The sequence below is a fragment of the Muntiacus reevesi genome, chromosome 12 (assembly GCF_963930625.1).
Source record: "Muntiacus reevesi chromosome 12, mMunRee1.1, whole genome shotgun sequence".
NCBI lineage: Eukaryota > Metazoa > Chordata > Mammalia > Artiodactyla > Cervidae > Muntiacus > Muntiacus reevesi.
Genome location: NC_089260.1, coordinates 23,974,753 through 23,993,512, shown reverse-complemented (window position 1 = coordinate 23,993,512; position 18,760 = coordinate 23,974,753). Strand labels below are relative to the sequence as shown.

At 37.9% G+C, this 18,760-nt stretch overlaps 1 protein-coding gene across 2 annotated transcripts in view; it reads left to right on the top strand.

Annotated features, from left to right (window-relative positions):
* Nucleotides 1–18,760, top strand: part of RSPO2 (R-spondin 2) — a 125,506-nt gene that overhangs the window by 66,168 nt on the left and 40,578 nt on the right. For both annotated transcript variants that reach the window (XM_065903095.1, XM_065903097.1), the window contains 2 exons: nt 4,603–4,746; nt 6,784–6,972. In XM_065903095.1, the coding sequence (XP_065759167.1) occupies nt 4,603–4,746; nt 6,784–6,972 (333 nt within the window). The remainder of the gene's footprint in view (nt 1–4,602; nt 4,747–6,783; nt 6,973–18,760) is intronic.

The window sequence follows — 18,760 nt, the reverse complement described above, 5'->3', positions numbered from 1 at the left end:
GGAAAGGACAGATCTATGAGGCTGCACAAATAGTGGTTTTCTAGAACTCTCTTCAGTTTCAAGAGAAGTTACTGAACTGGGCAAGGGGTTGTGGATTGACCTGAAGCCAGGGAGCAGAGGCTTTCAGGGGCTGAAGTGTGTCAGGAAGCATACTGGCAGGGTAGGTGGTTTTATGCAGTTGTTAGCTTTAAAACAACTTTCAATTCCAAGGTGTTTATGATTAAATTACTTCTGTCAGTTCAGGTTGCTCAATGTGTAGGTGGCCTGCTTTGGTTTTATGTTATGGCAAAGAGTAACTGAGATCAGGAAGGTATGAAGGTCAGAGGAGCTTTGGATCACATTACAGCTTCAGTTCAGCTCAGTCATGTCCAACTCTTTGCGACCCCATGAACTACAGCACGCCAGGCTTCCCTAACATCACCAACTCTCATACTAACTCACTCACTCACCAACTAACTCAAACTCATATCCATTGAGTCGGTGATGCCATCCAACCATCTCACCCTCTGTCATCCCCTTCTCCTCCAGTGTTCAATCTTTCCCAGCATCAGGATCTTTTCAAATGAGTCAGTTCTTCGCATCAGGTGGCCAAAGTATTGGAATTTCGGCTTCAGCATCAGTCCTTCTAATGAACATTCAGGACTGATTTCCTTTAGGATGGACTGCTTGGATCTCCTTGCAGTCCAAGGGACTCTCAAGAGTCTTCTCTAACACCAGAGTTCAAAAGCATCAATTCTTTGGTGCTCAGCTTTCTTTATAGTCCAACTCTCACATCCACACATGACTACTGGAAAAACCATAGCTTTGACTCTTTAGACCTTTGTTGGCAAACTAATGTCTCTGCTTTTTAATATGCTATCTAGGTTGGTCATAGTTTTTCTTCCAAGGAGTAAGCATCTTTAAATTTTGTGGCTGCAGTCACCATCTACAGTGATTTTGGAGTCCCCCAAAATAAAGTCTGTCACTGTTTCCCCATCTATTTGCCATGAAGTGATGGGACCAGATGCCATGATCTTAGTTTTCTGAACGTTGAGTTTTAAGCCAATTTTTTCACTCTCCTCTTTCACTTTCATCAAGAGGTCCTTTAGTTCTTCTTTGCTTTCTTCCATAAGGGTGGTGTCATCTGCGTATCTGAGGTTGTTGATATTTTTCCCGGCAATCTTGATTCCAACTGGTGCTTCATCCAATCCAGCATTTCACATGATGTACTCTGCATATAAGTTAAATAAGCAGGGTGACAATATACAGCCTTGATGTACTCCTTTCCTGATTTGGAGCCATTACAACTTGGCACCAATCAAAAGTGAAAAGTGAAAGTGTTGGTTGCTCAGTCATGTCTGGCTCTTTGTTTCCTTATGGACTGTAGCCCGCCAGGCTCCTCTGTCCATGGAATTCTCCAGGCAAGGATCCTGGAGTAGGTAACCATTTCCTTTTCCACAGGATCTTCCCAATCCAGGAATCGAACCGTGTCTCCTGCATTGCAGGAAGATAATTCAACATCTGAGCCACCAGGGAAGCCCATAGTTATAGCAAAGGCTGTTAATGGATTCATGCTTAGTCCTTCAGTCATGTCCAACTCTTTGCAACTCATGGACTGTAGCCTGCCAGGCTCCTCTGTCCATGTGATTCTTCAGGCAAGAATACTAGAGTCGGTTGCCATTCCCTTCTCCAGGGGATCTTCTGGACCTAAGAACTGAACCTGGATCTCCCTCATTGCAGGTGGATTCTTTACCACCAATCAAAGCTATTATTTAAATGCTTCAATGAATAAACAATGTTTAGCTTTTTTCCTAATGATTTGGAAAGCACCACTAAACATGTGAAAACAAAGGATACTGGCAAGAGATGGTCAAATGATTGTTTCGAAGGCTAAGGCAGGTTCACCATTATCATATAAGGGGTATAATTTCATGCTCCCAAATCTGAAAAAAAAAATGGCATAGGATAATATTTCTTTATTCAGTCTTGCTTGGTAAAAATCAAAAGAATTTCATTTAGAATGTTAATATAGTGGTATTTTCTGTATATTTAAGTAGGTCACAAGTATGTATTGAAATACCATTTTCTGTTTTACTTTTAATACATACATTACAATTAAAAGATTCATGGCTCAGAAATATAACTCTTAACACTTCAAAATTCCACTATTCCCATTCCCAAATTGACTTTTCTAAGGTACTCCATACAGATATGCATACACTCATGTAGTGGTTTTATTGCGTCGTATTCTATATGCCCTGCACTTGCCTTTTTCATTTAATGATGTGGCTTAGAGCTTATTCTCAGTCATTGCTTATAATGGACCTTGTGCTTTTTCATGGTTGAAGTATTTTACAATTTGAATGCATCAATATTTTATTGTACTTAAATTTGAGAACAAATAATTAAACTTTCTTTCAGCCAGATTTACACCTGAAGAAGGGACTTTAGAGAGAATGATAGGTATTCTAGAAATTCCACATTCTATGGACTGGTATTAGGAGCATGGGATGAAATGAGGAAAGGGACCTACAGGTAACAGTAATAATCAGGAAAGGATGTTGTAAAACTATTTCCAAATGCATATTGTTATAACTTTTTGGCCAAAAGTCTTGTTGGTGCAGACCATGCTAAAATAAGATCTTTTAGATAACAGCTGATTTATAAAGTACAGTCTTCTCTCTTTTTAAAAATATAATGTGTTATTCTCTTCACCCTTTAGTTCTGGTTTATACTTTGGAATGTTTATAATTACTTCTTGGAAAATAATACTGCTAACAAGAAGGGCAGCTTGCTTTAAAAGAAAAATGTAGCAAGAAAGCCAACAATTTGTGGACAGGATGGTCATGTATTTTGACCATGGTTAAGAAGCTACTGACCAGCAATACATCACTGTTCTATTAAAATATAGGTTACAGCATTTAAGACTATAAATTTAACATTTTATAAGGTGATAAACTGTTCTTCTATGCCCACCATCCTCCCTTAAAAGAGCAATAGTATAATTTGACTATGGACTTTCGCCCACACATAGTTGGTTTTCCAATTGTAAATTTGGATAACATTTTAGAAGTTGAATTAGCTGCTTCAGGGTGGTCATTTAATATATAAAGTCCTGTTTAGATTCAAAATTAAAAGGTGACGAGTTGCCACTGTCTTTTTATAAGTCTAGAAACTGTCATTATTTATGTTGTAATTGTTTTAACAGAAACTTTTTTAGTGTTTATAGTCCACATTCTGGCTTTGCCTGCTTAATTTTTAAAATTTTGAGATTCAATGATTTCATGTTTTGGTTACATTTTTTATTCAATTATATCTTTGGTTGCAGAAACTAGATTTGAAAGCTTATCTGAATCATTAAATCACCAAATACAGTTACTCAGAGGCTTGTTAAATGAGTAAAAGTGCTGCCAGGGAGTTTTCATAGAGCTTTATGTGCTGTTAATTGCCTGCAATTAAATCTGTTACAAGTAATAATGTACTGTAATCTGTTGAAAACCTCACCTTTCAATTAACCAATTCTCCAACCTTTCCTTCCTTCTCCTTGAAGAGTAGTTTACGGTCTATTTATTTTCACCTATACATGCCAATTACCTCTGGCCCAGATGTTACTGGCATACCAGGGAATCTGATCTTGAGTACAAGTCTAAATTATTGCTTGTCTTTATATCTTGTTGTAATGTGAATGGTTTGATGGAAAAATACATGTTTCTAATCCACTGGTGCAGACTACCTATTATGAGCTAGTCAATTTACATGTGTTATTTCAAATCCTCACAATGCCTTACAAAGTTAGTGACACCCCTGTTTTATACAGAAGGAAATAGAGACTCAGAGATGTATAAATAGCTGTTCACAATCAAGAACTGGGAAGGTCAAAGTTGGGAGTCAAGGTCAAAACCATACCTGGCAGACCTGAGAGCACTTCTCTTTCATCAACTGTTTCCAACGAAATGCAGTTCATGTGTTACAGAGAATAGATTTAGAAGGCAGTCTGTGTAGGGGCTCTCAGCACCAACTCAGCCGCTACCAACTTCTTGACTTGGTCTCAGGTTTCTTATTTGCAAAATAGGGGTACTACCACTCACCCTGATGATCGTCGTGAAGTGGGGATGTATGGCGCATTGTGGGTCTTCAAAAAAGTGACCTGAAGTCCCCCTCCTGGTTGACATCCACTGATGAAAGCAAACACATTACAGAATTTTAATTTACTGTCTTGGAACAGAAGAGGCTGATTAGATTGTTGCCATTGCATTTTTCATAGTACATCTTTGGAAAAGGAGAACCGACTACAATCCCAGCAGCAGTGTCATTTGTAGTGGGGGTGTTTTTCTTTTTAACCTTCATTTTAATCCCATTTAGAGTTACAAAAATTTCTGAAGGTTCTCATGCTGCCTAGGGCCCCGGGCTGCAATTTTGTCTCAGCCTATTGATGTGGTGAGCTGTTGGAAGAGGTAGGAGTGATGTAGAAGGAGATGGCATCAGGAAACTAATGAGCTAAACACATATTTCTCTGACCACTAGAATTCCAATTGAGCTAACTGGTGCGTTTATGAAAGTCTTACTTGAAAAACCAGTAAATTATTTGACTGAAATTTTCTTTCTCTTTAAAATTGTTTTTAGGATGCAGAATAGAAAACTGTGATTCTTGCTTTAGCAAAGACTTTTGTACCAAGTGCAAAGTAGGCTTTTATTTGCATAGAGGCCGTTGCTTTGAGGAATGTCCAGATGGTTTTGCACCATTAGATGAAACCATGGAATGTGTGGGTAAGTAGTGTTTCATGTAACTTTCAAATTTCCACTTTTAACACCTGTTTCTTGGGTGGGGGAGGGGAATGAATGCTGGATGTATTCATTCTAAAAACGAATTGATTCTCTTGTTATTAATTAGAACTGAAAATTATTGAAATTCTTTGCTATTGAGTTCTTTAGTCATTCTGCCATTGGGCAGTATCATAAATTACATTTTGCTACAAAATTTGCTGGTAGAACATTAGGTTAAACTACTTAAATGCTGAGAATAATGTTTTTATGATTTATGTAATGTATCCCCATTTGTTAATTATCTTATTAGTAACTGTTAGAGAAAAATATTTTGTTTAGCAGAAACTGTTTAAGCAGTGTCATGTGGTTAGTTAATCTATCATTTTCATTATGTGTATTAATTTTATAGCTTCTTGCTTAGCCACACATTTGTATAAAAAGAATCTATTAGGAAGAGATTTTTTTTGTGCCACATATAGTTTGTTGATGATTGACTGCAAGTGCATTAAAACAATTTTACTAAATTAGGCATGTAGAATGCATAATTTAATCTGCACATATATGCTGTTTGTAAATAATTATTAGGAATACATATTTTTATAAATTTTGGGTTTTTTTGGTGTGTTTAAAAAACCTTGTGGCATTTTTTATGCCACTGATTAAAATGTAAAGGTCTATCAGTACCTACATTTTAATAAATGCCTGAATCTAATCAAGTGTAATGACATCTTCACCACCTCCACCCCCAACATGCCTGAATTTTATTTGCCATGTTTTATATCTGATATGGTGTACAACAGAACAATGTATTAGGAATGAGACTTTCCATCTTTTTAAAATGGAGACTTAAGTTGAGAACTTTTTTCCTGCATAAATACCAAAGTAGTCTGTAACTATATTTGAAAGCTTGCAGAGAAGACATTTAAATGAAAGATTTTTGAAGAAATGTGTGCTTATGTTCCTATATATGTGTGAATTAATACATGCATATAAGCAACACCCTATTGAAAAATATAGAAAGTCACCGAAAGAGCATTTCAAAATGTTGGATTTGTTTTTGAGAGGCGAGACCCATACCAGTTACAGAAGTCCAGAGGAAATTCTTATGAAACCTTTAAGCATTAACAAATTAACAGTAGTCCTAACAAATTAACAGTAGTCCTATGCATTCCCCTGGATAAAAATCTTAAATAGCTTTGAAAAACCTGAGTCACCATGATGCCTTATGAAATCTGGAATGAAGAAATAGTCATTGTGTGTGGATTCTGTGCCTGGGTCCTCTTCTGCCGTTACACTAGGGGCTTTTAATGGTGAATTTGATGAGGCTTAACTGTATATTTTTATTCTTTTATCCCAGGGGAGTTGCAGAGTAGCCTACTTTTTCATTATATGAAGTTAAAAAAGGAGGATGCTAAAAGTTTTTACATACCTGGGAAAACATACATTTTCAAATATCTGATCATATTTGTTTACTTTTAAAACTATAGCATCAATTTAGGGAATAAGAAATACTGTGGTTTCCAGATACCTCTTAAAGGAAATGAGATAATCAGAAAATGCAAAACACACTCTCTATCTTTTCATGAAGTATTAATATTTACTTCCAACTAAAACTAACACACTTGTGAATTTCAGTGGGGGCATGCAGAATTTACTTGTAAAACTTTGTTTCCTCTTCATGGTATGAAAACAGTATATTTTATTGTAGGTTTTAGCTGTTGAATCTTTTAAAGATAATATATGCAATGTTTTTAGAATGGACTAGCTAACATCCCATCAAAAATGAACCAGTACAAAAAGAAAGTAATAGTTTTTAAATTACTTATGTGGCAGTTTTTTTTTTTTTTTTTTTTAGTTTTTACTTTTATCTGTAACTCCATAATGCAAAAATTTCCCAAAAGGTGTATACAGGTCTTGGGCTGTACAGCTTAATTTTTGGTATCTGAAAGTGAGGGAGTAGAGAAATACTGCTATATAAGTTTTGTAACAATGGAGAAATGTATACCAAATTGTTATCTGTGTTTGTTTTTTCTCTATTAGAAGGATGTGAGGTTGGCCACTGGAGTGAATGGGGAATTTGTAGCAGAAATAATCGCACATGTGGATTTAAGTGGGGTCTGGAAACCAGAACACGGCAAATTGTTAAAAAGCCAGCAAAAGACACGATACCATGTCCAACCATTGCTGAATCCAGGAGATGTAAGATGGCCATGAGGCATTGTCCAGGAGGTGAGTTCAGATAATTCCTATTGTGGACTATGTGCTTTCTGGATTTTCTTCCTCCCTAATCACCCTTGTTCCCAATAAAGAGTATTTATCCTTGAAGGAAATCTGATAATAACATTGGCGAGAGGGTAAAATTCCACACTGAACTTCCTTAGAGACAAATGCTTAAATTGTGAAGAATACAAAATGACTGTTTAATTTCATGATACCTTGAAAGTAATTTAGAAGACAACTTTACAAATCAACTTTTAAAACAAGATTTCTAAAAGTGTGTGTGTGTCAGTGTTTATTTTTTTTTTCTTTTTTTCGCTAATGTACCATAAAAGCCAGTTCTTATGAAATCAGGCCTTTGCAGATGTTGCTCTAAGAGAAGCAGCCAACTTTCAGTTGAGAAGAGTTTAGATTAGAAAGGTTTATGGAATCCGTAAAATCATCTGTATCACAACTAGTTGAAGATGACAACTTAAAATAAACTTGCCCAAACACTGGGAGGAATAAACATTGTCTTAATGTTGCCACAATTAGCCAGTTCTCTGTTTTGATAATAATTTGTGGAAAACAGCTACTAGTATGTGTATGTTTATTTGTGTCTTTGTAGTAATTGTGCTGATTTGCAGTAATTATTCTGTAATAACAGGATTAGGCCCACTTACAAATTGGGAGAAGTGTACATAGCTCAGGTGCCGGCTGGAGCCGAGTGAGTATGTTGACATGCAGTTCTTAGCGCTGATGCTGTGCTTCTGAAAGCATAATCTTTTGTTACTGTTTATTTTATCACTAGCGGATGCTGCATTGCCAAAAATGAAGTTAGGACTTTTCTAGTGCACAAAATAGAAGAGCAAAAAAAGAAAGTTGCATGTAGAAAATTGCCCTATGAAACAATCAAAACTTTTGTTTGCCTTCATTTCTTACTGTTGGGGCATAGCTTTCAGCTTTGTGGCTGTAGCCCAGAGAAGAATATATATCTGCCTAGAATGGGCTTATATCCCTATTCTGCTGCCTCATAGAGAATGTCTGTGATCCATGGAGGAAGACAAAACTTTTAAGACTTGAAGACTCCAGTCGGCCTTTTGAGAACGATTAGATCCAGATTCAGAAGCTACTATTAGGAAGGCAGCTTTTCCTCTTGAATTAGTTTTGCTTTTCTATGCCGAGTCTTTGAAACAAAGTTTTTTTGGGTCTGCTTTGCACTAACAAGGATGGTTTTGTTCGGTTAAACTGGGTATTTTTCAGTCAAAATATAAGAAAATATTTTCTTACAAAACTAATAAGCCACTTCTTGGATAGCTGAGAGCATTTAACCTGCAGCCCTGTGCCTGAAAACAAACCCGATGTATTCAGGTATTGGGAATAAAGGCTTCCTTTGTTGTGTATTGTTTATTTAACTACCCCCACTCCTCTTCCAGCAACGTGGTCCCCCAATTGTGGTTTACGTTAATAGCAAAAATTAACCTGAAAATGCTCCTATAACAAACATGCTTATGTGTAACAAGAACCAGCATGCCCCCCTCCCCTCAGAAACTATTTTGACTTAGCCCTGGTCTTGTTGAGAATTTTGTAGATAACAGCTAGATTTTTAACCTATAATGCTTATTTCATTTTTTTTTAATGCTTCCAAAAGCAGTGTACTGTCTTAAGAGATATAACCCGACACTGTCAGCAATTAAAATTATGTCAAAACAAAAGTTTATGTATCATCTGTTAGTATTTTCTTTGACAAGTGAACCAGTAATGAACTCTTATTTAATTTACATTTAGGTTTTGCCAAATATTATTTATTAGGATAGACATTTGCAGAGACAAGCTATTGCTCTAATCCCTGTATTGACATATCCAGCTTAATAAATTCAATTTTTAAGTAACCTTTAAAGTTGGTAGGTTTAAAAAGTTATACTGTTATTTGTTTTCTGTTTTATAAAAAAGGAACTAACATAAAATTGATAGAAATGGAAAATGACTCTGCAATAAAATAACTTCTATTTACAAATGTAGGAAATGAAAACTAGAAAATTAATTTTGGAACTTGAGCACCAATTGATAAAAATTGGCATAACTTCCAGTGGAGTATCCCACCTTGCCTCAGGTGAGAGAGGAAAAGGTTCCTTTCTTCTGTAGGTCACGGTGATTAATGGAAGAATGGAGAAGAAAACCACTTTATCCCATTTTACATCTTGACTTGATTTCAGTGATCTGCTTTGACAAACCATGCAAAAATGTAAGTCGTAATCAGGTTGGGAATACAGGCATTTTTCAGATCTTTTCAACATATGTATGGATTTTCCTCTTGTTGGAGCCAATCTTAACCTGATTGCACACAAACGCAGCCTTAACCTCCTTCACACTAGAGCACAGGCACATTAAGATCAGCTGCTTTTCATTACTGGAAGGCATAAGTTAGAGGTCAGCAAAATGGAGTAGTCCTAAGTAAATATATAAGATATTACACTAAAAACTATTAAAAATGAACAAATAAATGGCCGTAAGATTTAAAAACAACAATGTAATGCTTTAGCCTATTTTTCCTTAACTATCAATGCTTATTTGCTTTAAAACAATGAAAGGATATTTGAAAATATCTTAAGTCATGGACTGATATAGGACATGAAATAAGCATCCATTTTCAAACTTTTCTTGATCAGTTATCTTCTCTTTCATTTCTGATTATGTAATCTGTAGAGTTCCTGGGGCTTTTCTGACACTCATTCCTCAGGATTCCGGTCTGGTGATCAGACGATCTGGGTCTCTGCACCCTGTCACCTCATTAATTCTATGATCCTTGGCAAGTCACTTAACCTCTCCTGGCCTCTATTTCCTATTTTAAATTGAGGGTATTGGGGTAGGCAATCTTGAAGATCCAGTCCAGTTCTAAAGTCCAGTGATTCTAAGACTAATCGCCAAAAATGACATGGATATATTTTGTGGTTGTCATGTGAAGGGTGAGGAAGAGAATTGTAAGCCCAGTAACATTGTTTTATGACCGAGAACTGAACACTTTTCCAGTAGCTACAACTGTGCATTTGTGCAGCCTCTTCCATCTGGCAGTTCACACTCTTCTTCTCTCCTCCTTCCTTTTCAAAGACTCTCAAAGACTGAACAAGATTCTTGTAAAATATTCAAATGACTTATAGTTTAGTTAGTGGGAGATAGAGCGAAAGACAGCAGGAGGACGGAGAAGGAAAGAGGAGGGGATCATAAAAAGACAGTGGGGAAAAGGGAAAGGGTAACAATGAGTTAGAGGGAAAAAATTGAACAATGAGTGTAGGAAGCAAGGGATAAAAGAACAGATTACTAAAAATGAAGACTTGGCTCCCAGCAGGTAACTGTCTTCACTTCTCTCCCTCTCACCCTGAGCTCACTAATAGAATTCATTACGATGGGACCAAGTTATCCTATTCATATATGCAGCTTTAAATGGAAGAAATTTAGTCTGTACTATGTTGTACCTTAGGCAATATATTAATGTAAAAATATGAATGTGCTATTATCATATTTAAGTGACAAATGGAAGAACAAAGTCATGGCTACTCAGGTACAAAGTTGGGAGACGTTCATGTATGGTGGGGGGAAATGTCATTTGGAGGGGACAATAGTCTTTCACAGGATTGACCAATGCCAGCTCAACCTGAAATAGTCTGTCCTATCTGTAAAGTCCCATGACAGCTAATTTTAACTTATTCATCAGGTGTTTATTGAGCAGTGCTGTGTGCCAGTCATTGGTACACAGTTCTAACAGTGTTTTTTCTGGTGGGTATCATGACATTAGAGAAGTGAATGAGTGCCTTACTTCATGTGGAGAGGTGGGAGCCGTGTGAAGAAAAGTAAAGCAGGATAAGGAGCAAGTGAAAGATTGGGGTGTATTATGTTGGGTGTTCAGGGAAATTGAGGGAGTAACATTTGATCACAAATCTGAATGAAGGAGATCTTTTGAAGACCTAGGGAAATTTTCTTTGTTTTTTTTTTTTTAGCTCTTGACTCAATGGCTATGTTTTTTGAACATCATTGATTCCCCCATTACCTATTAGAGAAGAGGAAGGAACTGGGATCTAGGATTCTTTTACTGGGCCACAGAGATGTAGCAAGTTATTAATGGTAAAGCCAAGAGTGGGAAGCTCAGGCTTACCTGTACCTTTTCCTTGGTCCTTATTATAAAATGCAAAGATAAACCCATAGTTGTCTAACATCAAAGTAACTGACTTTAAACTATTTCTCCCTCCACCTCAATGCATCATTTTATTTTTGTTTTACTAAGTGTTTCTTAAAAACAGGACACTCTGCCATCACTATCACCTCCCAATGTCTTCCCACTTGAGATAGCTGGTGAAACATACCCCAAAGGTCATTTTATAAATGCAAAGTGTTGAGTCACTGGCTTTGTTTCAATTCCGCCATTCCTACTTACAGCCATTCCTGTAAGACATTCCTACCTTATAGGAGAAGGTCATCTTCTTCCGTAATTTTAGTATCATTGGCCCTCAGTTTGTTGGGGGTAAGTGTGAGTGCAAGATTGTTCTTTCATCCGTAATCTTTCAAGGTCGCCCTTCCATTGAGGCTGTTCCCCCAGAACCACACGGAGCACTCTTCTCTGCCCCTTTGCTCCCTGGCCTGCCCAGGAGCCCTGGGATCTGAACCCAACCCCGCTTCTAGTAGCTTGGTGCCTGGAATGGCTTCTTTCTTTCTGACACATCTAAGCAATCAGATGGTTAAAGTAATTTAGGTAATGCTTGGACAGATGTACAGACAGCCTTCTGTCTTTTTTGCTCCTGGCTGCCTCAGCATACCATACTGCGGCTGTTACTAACAATATGGTGCAATTCTTTAAGCCTTAGGTCATATTTTCTCAGGACTGTGCTAAAATTTAAGTATAAAAACTGCTACTACTTAGGATTTTAACATGAAAATAACTCACTCCTCCTCTTATGTGACATTATTTGGCCAGCATCTACTTTGTGTTTTTAAGTGGCTTTTAACTTTGTTGTTCTTTAGTCACTAAGTGGTGTCTGACTCTTTTGCAACCCCAGGGACAGTAGCCCACCAGGCTCCTCTGTCCATGGGATTTCCCAGGCAAGAACACTGGAGCGAGTTGCCATTCCCTTCTCCAGGGCATCTTCCCACACCAGGGATCAAACCCACATCTCCTGAATTACAGGCAGATTCTTTACTGCTGAGCCACTGGGGAAGCCCTGGCTTTTAACTTGATGGGATCTAAAAGAAAATACTATTTAGCAACCTAGAACCAGAATCTCTTGTAAACATCTACTTTTTAAAGGCAATATTAATAAGACCTCTTTAGTTTTTGTTTTCTTTGTATAAACTGACAGCAACATGTGGATTAGGTATTAGACACTATAACTAAAGATGATTGTAGATTGTGATGGATTAAACCAAGAGCAGGAAATAAGCACATTTTCAGTAGATGGGGTCAAGAAAATATGCTTTAGACATATGTTCTTTATTTCTCTACATTTTGTTTACATTTGAGTTGCAATTTATGTGGTCTGTTTTATACAAGTCAACCTCAAAAGTAGTTTGGAGGAGAGAGGATAAGAGAAAAACCTCTTTTCTTTTGAAACTTTCAGAGTTGTCAAGAATGTAGATATTGAGATTTTTATATGAAGAAGAGAGCATCTAGAAAAGGGGAATTCTTTTTGCCCTTTTGTTTGCTATGCTAAATTGTTTCTTTTAAAATCAGTGATTTGTGTTAGTCGCCTTAAGAAAATTGTACTATTTCCCCGGTACTTTGGACACACGGCAGCAAATGGTAATGTTTGTTTTATTTTGATTATAAGTTGGGGCGGTCACTCATAAGCAGCCACATCTTAAATGTAAATGTATGCTTATCATATAAAATTGACATTTAACAAAGATCCACCTGCTTCCCAAACATTTCTCTCAGTAAAGTCCTGCTTCATTTGTCGTAACAATGAGCCTTTAGGCTGTGTCTTGGGGTGTATACCCTCTCGCTGCTGTCCCCACCCCCACACCCTATTTTTAAATTTTTAACTTATTTCTGGAAAAGTGGGGAGGGGATAACCAATGGCACCTGGTGATGGTGGTGGTGGTGGTTTTTGTTCTTGCTTGTTTGGGCTTTTTTCTGGGTGTGAGGGGGCAATGATTTTTTTTCAGTTCTGACATTTCAGAAGGTAAGGGTCTGAGGAATGGGGGAGCAGAAAAGTGGGGCCTGGTGTGCGGTGCACGGGAGCTTGTGGAAAGTCCAGAGAGGGCAAGATGCAGTGCAGCCTTGGACTCAGACACAGAAATTCCGGGGCATGACCAGCGCCCATCTCATGGACTGAGAGAGGGGATTTAACACAGCCTCTTGTCCCTGCATTTCGAGCCTGTCCTGGGGCCAGGCTTGCTTGCCCGAGGGGTCAGGGAGTGAGTGAGTGAACCCACACCTCTGTACCATTCTCTGCAGCTTCCAGTCTGGAATCTCTATGAGCCCCATGTAATTAGAGTCTGGAGCAACATGTACTAGTCTCTTTTATGGGCGCTCGTTAAAAGGATTTCTCAACTACGTATGCCACTGAAGGTCTATGTGTAACAAGGCAAGGATAGGAACGTTTTGGAGGAGGCTTTCTTTTATGAATTCTACCCAGCAGTAAGCTACTCTGATCTTAATGTAAAATATATAAAACAATTTTTACAACACTCTAAAATAAAAACAACTTTAATAGGACACACATGGTGTTAGTGGTAGATTTTTTTTCCCCCCTTCTTACAGGAGACTTTTTTTTCCCTCCCTTATAAGATAAGGGAGTCTCAAGTATAAATCCCCTAATGGTTTCTTGGAACAACTTATTTTCCTCATCAGACACCTCTCTGGGATCTTTAAATGGTGTTGATAAAAAGAGCACATGCGGTTCGCTCGGTGAGATTTCCTGTAAATACTCCAGCTACTGGATTGACCTCCAGTTGGACTCATGGATATCCTCCAGGATTAGGACGCAGAAAGAAAACATTTTCATGGAAATGATGACTGAGTTCTACTCAAATCCCAGCGTGGTTCATGTTGTCATCGTACAGAAGTGGTTAAGACGACAAAATTACTTTGTGCAGCAGAGAGGGGCAGAGTTCAGGTGGCAAACTTGATTCCAGTTTAAACTCAAAATGTAAGGGCAGTAGATTCTACTTTACAGTTAATTTGTTTGTGTAATATTTGGACCTAATGTTCTGTGTAGCAGCCTTATTTTCTTGTTTTTGAGGACTTTGGAAATGAGTAAAATTATTTGAACTGGTGTAGTGCAGAGACATTAATAATTGGTGTCATACCCTATAGCTTGCCCATTACTCAAAGGATTTAATGATAACAATGTAAAAAGTATTTGATAACATGCTAAAACAAAACAAATTTTTAAAGATCAGAACTAGGAAAAACTTAGAATAAGAGCTCAGGACTGACAAGGAGAATGGGCCATATGAATATGTGTTGGGTGAAATAATTGGGCCAAAAATTTGACCTTGGGTTTCCTACCAGGTAGTAGGAAAATGTGGCTATGATTATATCTTAATTAAAAATAAATGGTTAGTTATAAAATATAGTGTCAATTTCATAACAGCTTTAGGAGAGAATATCACCACACATACACATATGTATATACATACAGCACATATATACCCATACATAAACACAAACATATGAATATATACACATGCCCACATACATGTATGTATATATGAATGTATATGCATATTCACACATTGATAGATGACACACACACAGGTATGTATACTTCACCTTCAAGATACATTAAGGTGTGCACAAGGGGTGAGACTTATATTGTAGAATTAAAGAAACTAATAATTCTCACAGTAAGGGGGATATTCTAGTTCCATGAGAAGATTTCTCATGTGGGAAATCTAAACAGATTTCTCAAGTGGGAAATCATACCGAGAGCAAGGAGTAGCACGGCAGACAGTGTCTTCAAAAACACACATGTCAAACATATGTATGTTTCTGGAGGTGGAGGGCAACTTGGAAGTGTTTATCCCTCAGTGAAGGGAGAAGATTTAATAGTGAAATATGAGTCTACAGAGGAACAGGCATCATGGAATCAGGACTTTCTGACTTACCAGTTACATTTGAATGCAGTCACCCACTAGGTTCTTTTAGTGAATATTGAATCCGCTGAGAACTTCATGGTATCCAGACAATCTAGAAAATGTGCTTTTGTATTGAGGGTCAACTATGCTTTGAGCTTGTCAGTAAGCCAAGTATCTTTTCTACCTGGTAAGATGTTCCTAACTAAGTTCAGAAGTAGTGTATTTAGATGCTGAGTTACATCTGGTGATTATCTCAGGCCCCACACTTAACATTTTAAATACCTTTTTGTGATATTTGTTCTCTAAGCCTGGCCTTCAATTATTTTAACCTTTAAAAGTGGTTTGACATGAGAGAACCATGTGGATTTTGAGTAAATTCTTACTGAGTTGAATTGATTTTTAAAGATTTTTTAAAAATATATTTATTTGGGTGTGTTGGGTCTTAATTGTGGCATGCGGGATCTTCATTGCATCATGTGATACATGGACTCTAGTTTGCTTACTGTTTATCTCCCTATGGAACTATACAATCAATCAAGAGTTAGTCTTCCCATGCATGTGGGATCTGAGTTCCCCAACCAGAGATTGAACCCATGTCTCCTGCATTGCAAGGCAGATTCTTAACCACTAGATCACCAGGGAAATTCTGAATTGACTTTATTAAAATATATTACAAGGTACCTTCTAATGCCTCTTTCAGGTTTACTTCCCTTATATAATTCAGGTATTAAGAGGTGGAGCTGAGCTTCGAATGCAGTCTGTGATTTTCCCCTAGCTATGTGTATAGGTTCATCAAATCAGTTATTTAAATCTTATGTTTTGAAGAACCGGGCAAATGGGGAATGGGAGGTGATAGAAACAAAAGTTTATAGTCTAGTTGGGGATGAAGAAAATGCACATTACAAAGTAATATAAAGAAACAAATATAATGTAAAGTAACCAAAGAAATAAAATTGAATTTGTAAATATAAGTATTATTATAGGCCCTGAAATGATAGGAAACATATCCTGTTTTAGCTGTTGTGCAAGGGAATGCTTCCTGAGGAGCAAAACATATAGGAGAGGTGGATGAAAAACGTGTTTGAATAGGGAGATCGTTTGAGACAGAGCATTGTAGGAAAAAGATATAGATGCCAACGAGTACCTCTTGTGTCCAAGGGAGGCTGAGCAGAAGAGTCTGGCTGGAGCTCAGATATTGAGGATGGCAGTCATAAGCAGCTCACAGCAAAAATACAAGTGGTAAACTGAATGTGTGAGGCACCTCTTTGGAAAGAACAGGATTTTGAATTTTATCTTGAACAAAGAGGAGTCCTAGGGACTTCTGCACATGGGAGTATTTTGGTGGAACACCAGTTGAAGGTGGGAGTGGCCAAGGGTGTGTTGGTACAGTGCAATGGGCTTCCCAGGTGGCGCTGGCGGTAAAGAATCTGCCTGCCAACGTAGGAGATCCAAGAGATGCGGGTTTGATTCCAGGGTGGGGAAGATCCCCTGGAGGAGGGCATGGCAACCCACTCCAGTATTCTTGCCTGGAGAATCCCATGGACAGAGAAGCCTGGCGGGCTCTGTTCATTGGGTTGCAAAGAGTCAGATACAACTGAGCACATACACACAGGAAGAAGGTAAACTGCATGTCTCAATTTGGGGCAGAGCATCAAGCAGAGTCTGAGTTTGGGAGAATTCCCAGAGAATACTTCTGGGTTCTGATGTTTATGCATTTTTCTGTAATGCTTGCTTCTCTAAAGAGCACAGGATTTTGCCTTGACTTGTTGTCCACTGTGACCCTTAAATCTTTTCCTGCCAACTTTCTAAGCCAAGCCATTCCCCAGTTTGTATTAGTGCGGTTTATTTTTTTAAGATCTAGACACATTTTGCATTCACCTTAACTGAACTATGGGCTTCCCTGGTGGCTCAGATGGTAGAGATTCTGCCTGCAAAGCAAGGAGACCCCAGTTCGATCCCTCGGTTGGGAAAATCCCCTGGAGAAAGGAATGGCTATCCACTCCAATAGTCTTGCCTGGAGAATTCCATGGACAGAGGAACCTGGCAGGCTACAGTCCATGGGATCGCAAAGAGACAGACACGACTGAGTGACTAACATTTTAGCTGAACTATATTTGCTTTCTAACTGCCGCTTCCATTTGCCACTTACCAAGACCCTTGGATGTATTTTTCCCTACTTTTTTGTTTATGATGTTACCCTTCAAATGGATGTCCTTTACCAGCCATCTTGGAGTATTCTGACAGTTTAAAGTACGCAAATCAAATATTCAGGGAAAGGATGAAATGATTCTCCTGGACCCAATTTCAATTGTATAATCTAAGATGGTTTTATCTAGCATGTTGTTTACTAGCATCTGCCTGGAATGCTGGGTTGAGAAGGAATCTGAGTTAAATGCTATTTAGGAGAAAACTGTATAGTTATCAGTTTGCACTGCTTGTGGTGTGGGGTGGGAAATAATGTTGTATTTGTTCCCACTAATTCTCTAACCCTCCAAGTCCCCAACACAAACTTGGCTATCTTTGATAAATAGTCATCAACCTTCTATCTTATACCTTTAATGGTAGTGAATGAGTGTATATTGGAAAAAAGCTGTATGAAAAACTAGTGGAAAGAGTTGTAAATTTGGTTTATACTGGTCTTGGTCCCATACTGGTTGAATGGCATTAATCAAATTACTTAATTTCCTAAAACTTAGTCAATTATGAACTAGGGATATTATGTCAAGGGATTGTTGTGAGGAGTAAATGAGCATATATGCAAATTGATGGATTCTTATTATTCTCTACATTTTGTTGTAACTTCTTTGTTAATTCTGCTGTTTTCTCCATTCTTCCCAGGGTTTACTCTTACCTAGTCATGCTCTCATTCAACATGAATCATCTCCTGTTTGAGCCCCAATCCCACAGATCTGGCCGTCGATGCTTCCTTAGATATCCTGCCAGCATGTCAAACTAAGCGCAGCTGAAACCTACCTTACTATCCTTGCAAAGTCTTGTTTTTCTGGGAATGGCTAACATTTCTAAAGGCATCACTAGTTTCCCACTTACCTAGGACCGCAGCCCTGCCTTTAAATCTCTTCCTCACGTTCACACAAATTAAGCTCAGATCTTTGCTCAGCCACCTAAAAAGTTTGAAAACTTGAAAAGTTTACTTAATCTTTCTACGCTTCAGCATGTATTAGATTTGGAACATAATAATAGATGCCTGCTGCATAGGATTTCTAAGAGGATTAAACATCATTCGTACCTTGCCTTACATGGGATCAATGATCAGAAAATACGGGTTGTTATTATTTCATCTTTTTAAAATAACTGCTTATCCAGTTCTGTTTCTCCACTGTTCCTTTTTATTTCTGTCATCTCTACTTAACTCAAAGCCTTTTTATTCTCTCTACCTAGAAGATTGTAATATCCTTTGGAAGGCGAAGAGAATGTAGGTTAATTTGCATTCCAGTTAACAGTTGTTTCAGCATATTCAACATTAAACTCTTTTAATGTCATTTTGGCAACGCACTCCAGTATTCTTTCCACGATAATCCCATGGACAGAGGAGCCTGGCAGGCTACAGTCCATGGCATCGCAAAGAGCTGGACAGAACTGAGCGACTGAGCACACATAGTGTGATCTAAGTAGTAAAACTGAAACAATTCTAGAAATGGCTGGGACAGCCACTGAGTGTCCTGATTAGCACAGGGCCTAGGACAGAGCAAGCCTCAAGTGTTGAAAAGGATGAAGGCTGCAGTATAACTAG